The 14,804-nt window shown below is 50.5% G+C and overlaps 1 protein-coding gene and 1 long non-coding RNA gene across 2 annotated transcripts; both read right to left on the reverse strand.

Annotated features, from left to right (window-relative positions):
* Window positions 1-1,761, reverse strand: LOC133158442 (piggyBac transposable element-derived protein 3-like). Its single transcript, XM_061285658.1, has one exon. The coding sequence runs from the start codon at window positions 1,759-1,761 to the stop codon at window positions 1-3; it is 1,761 nt and encodes a 586-aa protein (XP_061141642.1).
* A 10,954-nt stretch (window positions 1,762-12,715) lies between these two features.
* On the reverse strand, window positions 12,716-14,464 carry LOC133158231 (uncharacterized). The gene is made up of 2 exons (XR_009715169.1): window positions 14,228-14,464; window positions 12,716-14,093 (listed from the first exon to the last, which is right to left on the reverse strand). It is a non-coding gene; the product is annotated as an uncharacterized LOC133158231 (long non-coding RNA).
* Between the last annotated feature and the right edge of the window lie 340 nt (window positions 14,465-14,804).

Consider the following 14,804-nt stretch of genomic DNA (forward strand, 5'->3'; position numbering starts at 1 on the left):
TTATTCCGGCTGGTGGTAAGCACGGAAACACTTCACAGTGCACAGTGCCACGCGGCACTTGGAGCACGCACTGGACGGACGCGACTTGCAAGTCGGCAGTGCGCACTTTCGGCCTTGCGCCGCCACTTCCGGCCAGTGCTCCACGGTGTCGAAGCGGGAGTCATCGGCAACTGCGCACACGCGCGGTCTGCCCGATCTCCGAGCTCGAGTGGCGCCTGGTGCTGCAACCAGAGTTCGGGCCACCTCGCGTCGGAACTCCAGCAGAGACATCCCGCCGTGCTCATCCAGCCGGTGCAGCACCCATGCGTTGAAGACGGCCGCGTCCAGCATCCAAGTGAATATCGGCCACCACCACTTCTTCCGGCGCATGTTGATGCGGTAGAGCTCGATGCTCTGGTCGGCGCGGTCCGTGCCGCCCATGCTGCGGTTGTACAGCTGGACAACAAATGGCTGGTCCACTGCCACCTTCTTCTTCTCCTGCCTTGACCAGCGTGACACCTTCTGCAGAGGATGCTCAGCGGCGATGGTGACCACGGCGTTATCCTTCCACCGAGTGAGCGCAATCTTGTTTGCCGTGTCGTACACGACAGAGACAGCACCACGCGGCTTCCTCTTCATAGCCTTCTGATCTGTGATCGGGCAAGAGCGCGGGATGCGGTTTTCTCGGATCGTCCTCGTGCAAGCGTAGCCCCGCCTGCGCAGCTCTGCAACTAGCGGGAGGCCGGTGAAATAGTTGTCTATGTAGATGCGCAGCGGAAGTGCACGCACAGCATCGGGGAGGTTGTCCAGAAGTCGAAGGAGCGTGCCACCGCCCTTGCCGAACTTGCGTTCCACTTCAGAGGCATCTACACTCGCCCCCTGGTAGATGTCGAAGTGGAGCAGGAAGCCGTTGGTCCCACTGTTCAGGCACCAGGCCTTGTAGCCGAACCGCACCGGATTGTTTCGGATTGCTTGCTTGCATCGATGTCTTCCAAAGTATTCAATCATTGCCTCGTCCAGATCAAGATTGCAGTCCATTGGATACGCCTCCCCGAACCGAGCGTTGAGGATGTCCATCATGGGACGCAGCTTTGTCATCCGGTCGCTGCTGTTCTGGCGCGTGTTGTCGGCACAGTGAATGTAGCGGATGATCTCCTCGAACCTGTTGCGTGACATGGCCCCAGCGACGAGGGCGCAATGGAGATCTTCATCTGTGTTCCAGTAGTGTCGGCGACTGGGGAGCTGGTGGTAACCCGACAGCAGCAAGATCCCCACCACGCGCTTCAATTCTCCGATGGTGAGCTGGAAGTTGGAGTCAGCCACTGCCGCATACTTGATGGTCTCTCGAAGAAGGTGAGGATATAAATCAGAAAGGAAGAACTCCAGCTTCTGAACTGCGCTCTTTCCAACCAAAATTGTGGGGACGGCGAGAGGCCTGGCGTCCGGGAATTTTGTCAGGCGCGTTTTACTGTTGGTCCAATTGTAGTCCAACGCATCTTTCTGCGAGCGTTTCTTTGAGGAGGAGGCCTGTTGGGGCTCCTCTTCTTCCTCAGTGTCGCCATCATCATCATCTCCGATCACACGTCCGTCGGCGAGAACCACCACGGCGGGAGCGCTAAGCTGCCGTCCCAAAAGATTATTGAACGTTCCTCCGCAGTCTTCCTCGCCCGTGTCTTCGTCAGACTCGAAACTGACCACGGGTGGAGCAATAAAGATTTTATCCACAACTGCGTCCTCATCTTTGATTGCATCGAAGACCTCCATCGCCGACTTTGTACCCATAGACGCGGAAAGTCTATGTATAGATGTTTCGCATAAAACAATACATAGAGGAAATACGTTAGGGCGAATCATCACTGCAATCACATATGTCAATAACCATTATATGATAATTGTTCCCTAAAAGGTTCACCCTGCTATCTCGAGTCTATCATAATTTCCCGGAGCTCACCTTTTTGCATCTTCCATCGTGAATCGCGATCGTCTGGCTTCGCTCACTTAGCATGTGTGACTCATAAACCGGGAAAATGGCAGCGGTTCCGGGTTTGACAGGTCAAAGGTTGGTTATAACCGGATACAATCGGCACGAATGCTTGTCGTCATTTGACGGCGCCGGAAGCTGCAGAAATTGGAGCGTCTACATATAGACTAAAGGCTGAAACGGGTGAGAGACTTTTTGGATCATTTTGTTTATGTGTATTTGGACGACATTCTGATCTACCGTTTTTTTCCGTGTATAGTGCGCCCCCATGTATAATACGCACCCTAAAAATGGCATGCTGATGCTGGAAAAAAGCTTGTACCCATGTATAATACGCACCCAATTTTTATGAATTTTTTTTTTATTTTATTTTTTATTTTTTTTTAAGTCCCAATGATCGTCACACACACAGGGAGGCAATGGGTCCCATTTTTATAGTCTTTGGTATGGTCTTAACTAGGCTGAATGTAATTTTTTTTGTTGGCGTTGATTTCTCCGACTGCCCGTAAACGCACCACCGCGCTCCGTGCGCGCACGGGAAAGAGGCGGCTCTGTATGGGAAAGACGTTGAAGAGGAATAAAAACACCCTTGGAAACCAAAACTTGCCCCTCGTCGTGACTCGGAGCTGCAACAAATGTTTCGGATTTGTGTAGGGTACATTGTGACAGACGGCAAACGAGCAGGTGATCGAGCAAGCCTTGTCTGATACGAGAGCATTGCGGTCGCATGGAGCGTGTTTGAAGTGAACAGCAGAGAAGAAAGGAACAAGGCAAAGTGTTGTGAAATAAAATGCACAGAACGGATGCGCAAGACACGTCAGCTATATAAAGAGCGAGAGTTGTTTTCTTCCTATTAGTTTCAATTCACAGTTTAATTAGCAGTTTCAATCAGCAAATAACAAAATGCGTATTACAGGTAATATTTTATTTCACAACACTTTGCCTTGTTCCTTTGGTCTCTGCTGTTCATCCTAAAACACAAAGGCGCTCTTTAAGCAATGCGACAGTGAGCGCCCGGCGCGCTGCACCAAATTAAGCTCCCTGCGCAGTGCGCACTGAGGTCCACTTAAATTTTAGAAAGTACATCAGGACTTTAAAAATATCTTCTAAATTTCAGCGATGGCTCTGTCACAATAATCGACCAGCGCGGTGCAGTTGGGCGGTCGGCGGCGCGCTACGGTTGAGCGTTCTCTCTCGCGCTCTCTCGCTCTCTCTCGCTCTCGCACACACGCGCACCTGCGCGCACACGCAAACCGGATATTATACGGAGGCCGCCATTACAGATGCGCAAGACACGTCAGCTATATAAAGAGCGAGAGTTCAGTTCTCTACTTAAATCCGTATTACAGGTAATATTTTATTTCACAACACTTTGCCTTGTTCCTTTCTTCTCTGCTGTTCACTTCAAACACGCTCCATGCGACCGCAATGCTCTCGTATCAGATAAGGCTTGCTCGATCACCTGCTCGTTTGCCGTCTGTCACAATGTACCCTACACAAATCCGAAACATTTGTTGCGGCTCCGAGTCACGAGGGGCAAGTTTTGGTTTCCAAGGGTGTTTTTATTCCTCTTCAACGTCTCTCCCGCACGGAGCGCGGTGGTGCGTTTATGGGCAGTCGGAGAAATCAACGCCAACAAAAAAAATTACATCCAGCCTAGTTAAGACCATACCAAAGACTATAAAAATGGGACCCATTGCCTCCCTGTGTGTGTGACGATCATTGGGACTTAAAAAAAAAAAAAAAAAAAAAAAATTAAAACTTTTTTTGTACCCATGTATAATGCGCACCCCAGATTTTAGGACAATAAATTAGTTAAATTTTGCGCACTATACACGGAAAAAAACGGTACTCAGCGGATTTTGAGACCCATGACTCTCATGTTAAGACAATATTGCAACGCCTCCTTGATCACCAGCTTTACGTCAAAGCCAAAAAGAGCGAGTTCCACGCCAATACTGTATCTTTCCTTGGCTTCATTATAGCCCCTGGCAAAGTGCAGATGGACCCGGCAAAAGTAAGCGCGGTGACTTAATGGCCTACACCTGATAGTCGCAAAAAGGTGCAGCAATTCCTCGGCTTTGCTAACTTTTATAGGCGGTTCATCAGAGGCTTCAGCGCCACAGCGGCTCCACTGCATGCTCTAACTTCCCCAAAGGTTCCGTTCTGTTGGATGGCAAAGGGGGAAGCGGCCTACCAGGAGCTGAAGAGGCGATTCAGCTCCGCCCTGATCCTCATGCTGCCCGACCCATCTCGTCAGTTCGTGGTGGAGGTTGACGCCTCCAATCGGGGAATCGGCGCCCTCTTGTCGCAGAGGGCCCAGACCGACAACAAGCTTCATCCGTGCGCGTTCCTGTCCCGACGGCTGACATCCGCAGAGCAGAATTACGATGTGGGGGATCGAGAGTTGTTGGCGGTCAAACTGGCCCTCGAAGAATGGAGAGTCTGGCTGGAGGGAGCCCAGCTGCCTTTCTTGGTTTGAACTGACCACAAAAACCTACAATACATCAAGAAGGCTAAAAGACTGAATTCACGCCAGGCTCGTTGGTCCCTCTTTTTTGATAGATTCGATTTCACTTTGTCTTACAGACGGGGGGCCAAAAACACCAAGCCTGACGCACTATCACGCATCTACAATCCGGTGGCCAAGGAGCCCGAACCCATTCTCCCCCCTCACTGTGTGGTGGGAGCAGTTACTTGGCCTATAGAATGCCTGGAGAAGCAGGCCAATGGCGACGAACCACCCCCTAGGGCAGGGGTGGGCAAACTTTTTGACTCGCGGGCCGAACTGGGTTCTAAATTTGGACCGGAGGGCCGGACCAGGAGCAGATGGACGTAGGCGTTGTGTGAAGTCATATAAGCGACCTGTAAAGGTCATTGCATAAAAGATCTTGGCCTTTAGTAGGTAGTAAAGCATGGATATTCCAAACAATTTTTTTGAAAACAAATGCATTTATTAACAGCATTAAAAAAAAAAAAATTCACTAAAAAACTGCTATCAGTGATTCTCATAAAATACGACACTGTTATTATGAATAACAATCTCCATCACTTCAGTGCCTGCAGGTCAGATTAATGAAAGATGTTTATCTTATGAGATCACATCAAATGGCAAACATTCTGACCAAATATATCATCTTGAAGAATCGGTGAAAGCATACATCCAAATAAAGTCATCAAAACAGCAACACGGTGAGGGGTATCTGAAAATCAGAGCAGAGTTTTAACTCGCAAACACCTGGTAACAGAGGTGAGGAAACGGGAAACACTTCCTTAAAGTAAGCCTTAAGAACTTTACAGGCGAAGATTAGTCGCAAATAGGTGGTGCATCAATGTCTTTGAGCATCCTGCATTGTTTGAAAATGAGAATAGTCGCCAGTTTCAATCCCTGCTATGTGTACAAATCATTTTCAAAATGCATTTTTTTACAATAAACTTGAGAGCCTCCCGTTCATTTTCAGTGGGAACAGTGTTGTTGGTGTCCCTTTTTTGCTAGTGCGTCATAGTCTGGAGTAAAATTTGTTGTGGCAATTCTTAGGCGAGATCCGAGGTGTTGGTCCGTTTACCTTGATCTGTGACGGGTTGATGTTGACGTTCATGTGGCTGAACGTCACGTCGCGTACGTCGAGCCAAATTGGCCACTCTTTTTTAACATTCGGCACTCACTTCTTTTTTTCGGGCCACTCATTTTAATGGAAGGATTCCAGGGGAAGGTTTGTGGGTGGCTTTAGCGCAAAACTGCATCTGAAAGCTCAGCGCGCGAATTATAAGAACGCTGTCGTCAAAGCCCACGCTCTAAATTCGGGACTGATACGAATAGAGCGAGAGTGCGCCAAGTCCGTACTACTGAGTACGTACACGCACTTGTGAGTGTGCACCGAGCTTTCTGACACGGCTTCCGGTAGTAAATGCGCAGGCGAGCGCTTCGCCATCTACTGGGAAAACGCAGTCATTGCAGGCAAAATGACCAAAAAAAAAAAAGTTTAATAATACAATTTGTTCAGGGTTGGCGGGCCGGATTAAACGGTCCCGTGGGCCGGATGTGGCCCGCGGGCCGTAGTTTGCCCACCCCTGCCCTAGGGGATGCCCAGAGAATAGACTGTTTGTTCCCACAAGGCTGCGCTCCCAGGTTGTCCATTCGGCACACACCTCCCGGCTCACCTGTCATCCAGGCATGCGAAGAACCCTGTATGTGGTTCAACAGCGATTCTGGTGGCCATCCATGGGGGCAGACGTCAGGGAATACGTTGCAGCCTGCTCCGTCTGTGCTCGGAACAAGAACCCCCCCGGCACCCGTGTGGGACTGCTGCAACCCCTCCCCATTCCTTCTCGAGCCTGGGCCGAGATCTCAGTGGAGTTTGTCACAGGGCTTCCGGCGTCTAAGGGGAAAACGACTATACTCACCGTGGTGGACAGATTTTCCAAGATGGCTCACTTCATTGCCCTGGCAAAGTTGCCTTCGGCAAAGCGACCGGCAGAAGTCATGATGGACCAAATTTTCAGAGTTCACGGATTCCCACGGGATGTTGTCTCTGATAGGGGTCCCCAATTTGTATCCAGGTTTTGGAAAGAGTTTTGCAAGCTCATAGGGGCCACCGTGTGCCTCACTTCGGGTTATCACCTGGAGGCAAACGGTCAGGCGGAGCGCATAAACCAGCAGCCGGGAACAGGCCTAGTGCCTAGTGGCCCAAAACCCCTCCTCGTGGAGCAAAAACCTCACGTGGGTGGAATACGCCCATAATTCCCTGCCTACCACTGATACCGGGATGTCCCCCGGTCTTCCCCAACAGTGAGCTGGAGGTGTCCGTTACCTCGGCGCGCGCCGTGGTGCGTCGCTGTTGTCGCATCTGGGCGGCGGCACGACCCACGCTGGTCCGCCAAGGAGACAGGGTCAAGAGGATGGCCGACCGGAGGCGACGACCGGCGCCCGTCTACCGGCGGGGCCGACGGGTCTGGCTGTCCACAAAAGACCTTCCCCTCCAGGTGGACTCCAGAAAGCTGGCCCCCCGTTTTGTGGGTCCGTTTCCCAGCTCCAAGGTTGTTAACCCAGCCGCTGTACGTCTTCGCCTGCCCTGGTCCCTTGCCGTTCATCCCACCTTTCATGTCGGGAAGGTCAGACCAGCCAGGGACAGTGGGATGGTGCCAGGCCCCGTGCCGCCTCCGCGGACAGTGGGGGGTGGGCAGGCTTACACTGTCAATGAGCTATTGGCGGTGCGCAGGTGGGGTCGGGGTTGGCAGTTCCTGGTGGACTGGGTGAGTTATGGGCCAGAGGAGCGGCAATGGGTTCCGCAGAGTTTTATCTTGGACCCCGGACTGTTTGCCGACTTCTAGCGGCTCACCCTGATGCTCCTGGGCCGTCTGGGATCCGGCCATAGTGTGTGTGTGTGTGTGTGTGGGGGGGGGGGGGGTTTATGTCATGCTGTCATGTTTTGTGAGTTGTTTTTGTCTTGTCCTGTTCGTCGTATTGTCACTTCCTGTTTTGTTTTGGTAACTCTCCTCTCGTTTCAGTTTTGTGTTTTGCCACCGTGGTTTCCCTCTTTTTGAAGCGCTTTTGGTTTTTGCTGTCTCCAGCCTTGTTTTCCCTCTTTTTGAGGCGCTTTTGTTTTTTTTGTGCTGTCTCCAGCCTGTTCGAATAAATACCTTTTGTTGGCACTCTGCATCCGAGTCCTCTCCCTGATCCAAGTCTGACATGTTGTCAATTTACAGCTGTCCGGGTGCAGTGGAATCTGCCAAAATCCTCGCGCAGCATCCAGGGAAGAGAACACAGATGGTCCACTCAACTTGGCTGTAATTTCGCACAGATGGTCCACTCAACTTGGCTGTAATTTCGTCAGCAATGGGCAGGACGTATCGCTGTCTTTTTACAGACTCATTTAACCTCTTCACGTCAACGCATATCCTTACTTTGAGAAAGAAACACACGGGTTCTTTAGAACAGGTACCATGGGCGCACACCATTCAGTCGGTTGCGTCACCCGTTCAATAACGCCAGCCTTCTCCATCCTGTGCAGTTCCTCTTTCACCTTGTCCAAGAGCAGGAAGGGCACGCGGCGGGCGGTGTTCACGACGTATGGTGTCGCGTCGTCCTTCAGCTGGATGTTAACAGGATTCGTTTTTAGTGTGCCGTGCTCACCAAAAGCTTGCTGAAAGTTGTGGATGGCTTGTGTCACACCGTCTACTCACCTTACAAGGTTCATTTTTATAGACAAAAGTCTGCTCAGTAAATTACTGACAGTTGGGCCCTGCACCAAAGTCAAAGTCAAAGTCTGCTTTATTGTCAACATCTTCACATGCCGAGACACACAAAGACATCGAAATTACGTTTTCCCTATCCCACGGTGACAAGACATATTACACGGTAGACACACAAGTAAACAACGCAATATAAAAAACAAGAAGGCACAAACAATAAATAAGAGTAACAATAAATAATAAATAAATAGATAACACAACGAATAAAAGCCAGTGTGCATACAGACAGTAAAAGTACAGGACGCTACGCAGAACGGGGAAGCAAGTTCAGGATCCTGACTGCCTGGAGTATGAAGCTGTTTGAGAGTCTGGTGGTGCGGGAGCGCAGGCTTCTGTACCTCTTTCCAGAGGGCAGAAGCTCGAACAAAGAGTGAGCGGGGTGACTCACATCACTCACAATTGTGGTCGCCTTGCGGGTGAGATGGGAGGTGTAAATGTCCTTCAAGGAGGGGAGCGAAGCACCAATAATCTTACCAGCTGTGTTCACTATGCGCTGCAGGGCCTTCAAGTTGTAGTCAGTGCAGCCGCCACCCCAAACAGCAATACAGCTGGAGAGGACGCTCTCAATGGTGCCGCGGTAAAATATAGTCATGACGGCCGGAGGGGCGCTCGCTCGCCTGAGTTTCCGCAGGAAGTACAGGCGGCGCTGGGTTTTCTTTGTCAGTGATGCGGTGTTGGTGGACCAGGAGAGATCCTCACTGATGTGCACCCCCAGGAACTTGGCGCTGCTCACTCTCTCCACCACAGCACCGTCGATGGTCAGCGGCAGGTGTTGGGTGTGACCCTTCCGGAAGTCCACAACAATCTCCTTGGTCTTGTCGACGTTCAGTAGGAGGTTCTTGTCCCTGCACCACGTGGTCAGAAGGTCAACCTCCAGCCTGTATTGAGTCTCGTCTCCCTTGGTGATGAGACCCACCAGAGTCGTGTCGTCAGCAAACTTCACTATACGGTTGTCGCTGTAGGTTGCAGTGCAGTCATGCGTCAGGAGGGTGAAGAGCAGCGGACTGAGCACACAGCCTTGGGGGGCCCCCGTGCTCAACGTGATGCTGGTGGAGATTTTGTCGCCAACACGTACTACCTGTGGCCTCTGACAGAGGAAGTCCAGTAGCCAGTTGCAGAGGTAGGTACTGAGGCCCAGCGTGTCAAGTTTGCTGATGAGGCGTTGTGGCACAATGGTGTTGAAGGCAGAACTGAAGTCCACAAACAGCAATCTCACATACGAGTCCCTTCTCTCCAGGTGGGTGAGGGCCGAGTGGAGGGCAGAGCAGATGGCATCCTCAGAGGACCGTTTGGCTCGGTACGCAAACTGGAAGGGGTCAATGGTGGGGGGGGAGAACGGATCGGATGTGCTCCGTGACAAGCCGCTCAAAGCACTTCATGATGATGGGCGTAAGTGCCACGGGGCGGTAGTCATTGAAGCAGGACGGAGCGGGTTTCTTCGGCACAGGTACGATGGTGGCAGCTTTGAAACATGACGGGACGATGGCCTGCTGCAGGGAAGTGTTAAAGATGTCTGTGAAGACATCCGTCAGCTCACCAGCGCAGTCCTTCAGCGGACGACCCGGGATGTTGTCAGGGCCCGCCGCCTTACGGATGTTGATAGCGGCAAGCGCCCTCCTCACGCTGTCGGCGGAGAGGCACAGGGACAGCTCGTGTGAAGGGGGAGTGGCCTTCAGCGGGCAAGTGCTGTTCTGAGCGTCGAAGCGAGCAAAGAAGCGGTTGAGGTCATTGAGCAGACGGACGTCGCCCTCACAGCTCTGCGGCGCGGGCTTGTAATCCGTGATGGTCTAAATGCCCTGCCAAAGGCTCCGTGCGTCCCTGCTGTCCTTGAAGTGGGCGGTAATTTTGCACGAGAACGCCCTCTTTGCATCTTTGATGCCCCGGGACAGGTCAGCCCTCGCAGTCCTCAAGCCAGCCTCATCCCCCGCTCTAAAGGTTTTGTCCCTGGCCCTCAGCAGCCTGAAGACAGCCCCCGTCAGCCATGGCTTCCGGTTAGCCCGAGTGACGATGGATTTTGAATGAGTCACATCATCAATGCACTTCCTGATGTAGAAGGAAACAGAGTCAGTATACTCCTCAATGTCTGTCCGATCGTCGCAAGTGGCAGCCCTCCTAAACATGTCCCAGTCAGTAGAGCCAAAGCAGTCACGCAGTGCATCAGAGGCACCCTCAGGCCACACCCGTACCTGCTTGCGAACTGGCCTGGACGCTCTCACCATTTGTCTGTATGCGGGCAAAAGCATAACTGTGATATGGTCAGAAAGTCCAAGATGGGGGAGGGGGGCGGCTTTGAAAGCTCCTTTATGCGAAGAGTAGACCAGGTCCAGGAAGCTGTCGCCACGCGTAGGAAAATTAACATGGTGGTGAAGCCTCGGGAAAACAGACTTCAGGTTAGCATGATTAAAATCCCCAGCGAAGATGGTGAAACCGTCAGGGTGTGCTGTCTCTTGTTCACTGACAGCCTGGTACAGTTCTCTAAGAGCCGCGATCCCGTCGCCTTCGATGTTGGAAGGCGGGATGTAAACCGCGACGAGCAGAATCGCGGTAAATTCCCTTGGCAGGTAAAAAGGACGGCACGTAATGATCACGAACTCCACCAGTGGCGGGCAGTGCTTGCATACCACTACAGAGTCCCGGCACCATTCGTCACGGACGTAGACGCAAATTCCACCTCCACGAGATTTCCCCCCTTGTACAATGGCCCGGTCCGCCCGATAGCACGCTAGCCGCTCCAGATGTACAGCAGAGTCCGGAATGTTGACAGTCAACCAAGTCTCCGTGAACACGAGCACACAGCAGTCCCGCACTCTCCGGTTTGCAGATCGCAGCAAGCGAATGTAATCCATTTTGTTGTCCAGCGATCGAACATTCGCCAGAAGAATGGAGGGCACGGCCGGGCGAGCAGGGTTGGCCGCCAGCCTGGCCCGGACGCCCCCGCGTTTGCCCCTCTTCAGCCTCCTCGCACACCGCTTTCGACGCTTCCCAACCGGGGAAGGAATAGCAGACGAGCCCGGCGACGCTTCAGGACGTAGCAGGCCGAGCTCCTTTAATATTCCCGCATCAAAGTCCAGAACTCGACAAAACTCGCTTTGGCCGATGTCAAGCAGAACCTGCCTGTCGTACTTGTAGTACAACTCAGTACGACGAGACGAACAAAAAAAACTGCCGGACAAACACTCATTAGACGGACAAAACACCGTTTGGGCGGGACAGAGAGAGGTCGCTGCGTATGCACGCGCCGCCATCTTGAAAAGACACATAGGCATCCAGAGGGTAATTTTTTCCCTTGTTGTGGATGGTTGCATTGATGCGACCCAAGCACCATAGCCCACCTCCAGGGCTATAGAGGTGACTTTTGGCTGGTAGCAGAGCTTCAGGTGGGGTGAGTTTCTGGAATGAATCCTCACTTAATATGCTGACATATGCTCTTATATCAAATTTGAAATCCATCTCAGTGGAATCCACCTTAAGCTGCACTGTCCACTGTCCTTTTTCCTTGACAGTGTTTACCGAGCCCAAGCAAAAAGACATCTGGTCTTTCTGTTTAGTGTCTGTAATTTCACTGTGAGACTTGCTGCGGCACATCTTTGCCCAATGGCCTGTTTTGTGGCAGTGGTTACATGTAGACCCTAATGCAGGGCATTTCTCTTCTTTGCCATGTGGTGTTTTTCCACATCTTGTTATGGAACGGATGGACCAGGGCGACCAAATGCAGCTTAGACCAGGGTTTATTGGAGGAACTCAAAAGATAGACTCGGCAAACCGACATGACTTAACAAAACAAGAGGACTGACTGACCGGAACGTGAGACAAGAAAACAGGACATGATGACAACAAGACATTACGACAACAACAATGATGCGACAGGGAGTGAGGGGCAGACAGGACTTATATACACGACAGGTAACAAGAGGCAAGTGAGAATGATCACACTAAACATGGGCACACAAGAGGGGAGGGGCGAGCACCCAGACAGAAACCATGACAACAGACGCATAGTAAAACGGCTGGGGACGAGACGTGACACATCTCCCACATTTATTATCATTTGGTCCTCCTTTTCTTCCTTTAGTCGCTTTCTGATTCCAGCGACTTTTGTCACGTCTGCAATGCACTTACACAGAGGCGTAGCCAGAAATTTTTCCAGTAGGGGCGCACGCCCACAGGAAAAAAAATCGAACATCACCCACGCCGTTCGCTGATCGCTAAAACAACATCCGGGTCCGGGTGGCAAACGGTGAATGGATAACATCGTGCACATAGAATAGCGCAAGCACATTCGCGCAAGACCGAAAGAAAAAAACGGCATGAAAATGAAGAATCGAAAAAGCTCGATTTTTTTTTCAACCGGGGCTGTTAGGATACGGATTTTAGCTATTGATCTGACTCCAAATTGTGATCAACACTTAACACAAGAATTGTTATGTTCTAATCCACACACTGGCGCACCTAACAATTTTGCGAGTTCGTTCTGTCAAAGAGAAGACCGGTAGATCAATCAGACCGAATTTACCAATTGTTTAATCTTGACAAAGCAAGCTAATACAGGCGCCTGGGTCTTGGGTCCTTAACACAAAAACTCGTGTGCCTTCGTGACCAGAAAAGACGACACATTCTTCCGGGTTGCCCAGTTTTAAAGAAACACAATATGAATATTCAAACATGCAAAAGATTGTGTGGTGATTGGTCGATGGTCGATGGTCATCTCCTCCTCGTTTGGGTTTTCCCCTGCCCAGCACAGGTGTCTGGACCACAAAGACGAGTTGTTTTTCGCGTTCCCATCGGCCTTGAGATATCCTCCCTCTCTGGACCTCCTGTTCCACAATACTTTGAAGAAAACAAATTCATGTAGCCTGCACATTCCTTTCCACTTATTAAGCGACAACACTACTACTAGAAATTATATTGATATGATTATATGTCTAACGGAGCCTTAATCAAATGTGTTTGCAAACTGCCAAAAGTACATTTCCCTTTATTCCCTCTCATGACCTCATTTATGAGGTCATCACCCGTTACTCTAGCAAGCAGCGACCAGCATGCTGTCGGTCCTTTCTTCCCCCCGTGGCTCATGTTGAGTCACCAGGGTATATTGGCCGTTCGGTGACAACGGGCCAACGGTTTTCTCGATCAACCGGACAGTGAGTGACCTAATACATGAAATACAACAACAAAATCATCACTGCAGTAAAGCCACAGCAACGAGCACAGACATGATGAGGCCTTTCCAGCTTCCGAACGTTTTCATCCAATCAGACCAAATATCGGTGCGTACACCTGAATGATCTTCCATCTTTTTATTCAGTGTCCTTAGTCCTTCCAACGCCTGGGTCAGTCGGCCCCCTGGCGCCGTGTTGTTGGGGATGAAAGTACAACATGCATCACCAAACATTCCGCACACACCATGTTCCTTAGCCAATAGCATGTCCAACGCAATTCTATTTTGGAACGACATCAATGCCAATTGTTCATGGACCGCTTTAAATGATACATTTTTATTGGGGGTGATCCATAGGAAAATGCTTTCGAATCCCGAGGACACTTGATTAACGAGTTCATACTTATCTGGCACACCCCGGGGCACTCCAATGGCGTCAATATATGTTGGATCGTTGTCGCTTAACCATGTGGGCAAAACGTCTCTTTTGGCTCGCTTCAGGAGCCCCGCCAGTGGGGACTCCATGTTCCAATTGAGATTCTGTATTTCAATGGGGACAACCACCATAGGCATTATCAAAGACACGAGGGCACAGATACCTGATGCATCACTCCAAAGTCACAGTGTTCTGATAGGTCGTAAAGAGCTCGGATAAAACACTCCGCACTTTCGCCTGGCCGCTGCACGCGCTGGTAGAAACACGCTCTCTCATGGATGATATTCCTTTGCGGGAAAAAGTAGTCATCAAACTTTTTCACCACGATGCCAAAGTCATCTCTGTGGCCTTCTTCAGTAAAGGTGAATTACTTGAATATATTTTCGGCCTCATTGGCCATGGCATAAATCAGAGAGCTCACCTGAACTCTCCCGTCATCCTTGTCCAGCTTTGTCGCGAGCCGAAAACGCTCAAAACGTTGCCTACAGTCCAGCGATTCAAGTGGCTTTTCAAAACAAAAAACCCGATGGAGGATTTAATTTTGCCATACCGAATTGTTTAATCCCACTTCTGACACCATGTAAAATGATCCGAGTCGTGTGGTTATCGAAGTCCGTTTATTTATGAGACAGGTGGCATGCACATAGCTTAGAGAGAGGCGAACCAGTCCGCGTGCATAAGAGCCCCTCCACTGCCGTAGAACGCACTGATATGGAAAGCGTTACGACACTGCTGCAAAACCTATTACATATTGACATATGTGACACCATCTAGCGGTGTAACGGCATATACGCTTTAACAAAACAGATTTAGAAATGGCCAATCCAGGAAAATCTACATTCAAGAGCATGCATTTGAAATTATTTATGACCACCATGCATTGAAAATATTCAAGTTCATTCTTTTTGTTCAACTCTTTTTAGGCGAAAAGTATTTGTATTCAACATTAAAATCTCAAAACGCCGATGTTTTCACTGAAAATGCATATTACGCTTTTT

Source organism: Syngnathus typhle, linkage group LG8 (assembly GCF_033458585.1).
Source record: "Syngnathus typhle isolate RoL2023-S1 ecotype Sweden linkage group LG8, RoL_Styp_1.0, whole genome shotgun sequence".
Classification (NCBI taxonomy): domain Eukaryota; kingdom Metazoa; phylum Chordata; class Actinopteri; order Syngnathiformes; family Syngnathidae; genus Syngnathus; species Syngnathus typhle.

Coding starts and splice junctions, on each gene's coding strand:
- LOC133158442 (XM_061285658.1), bottom strand. CDS start 1,761: ATGGGTACAAAGTCGGCGATGGAGGTCTTCGATGCAATCAAAGATGAG.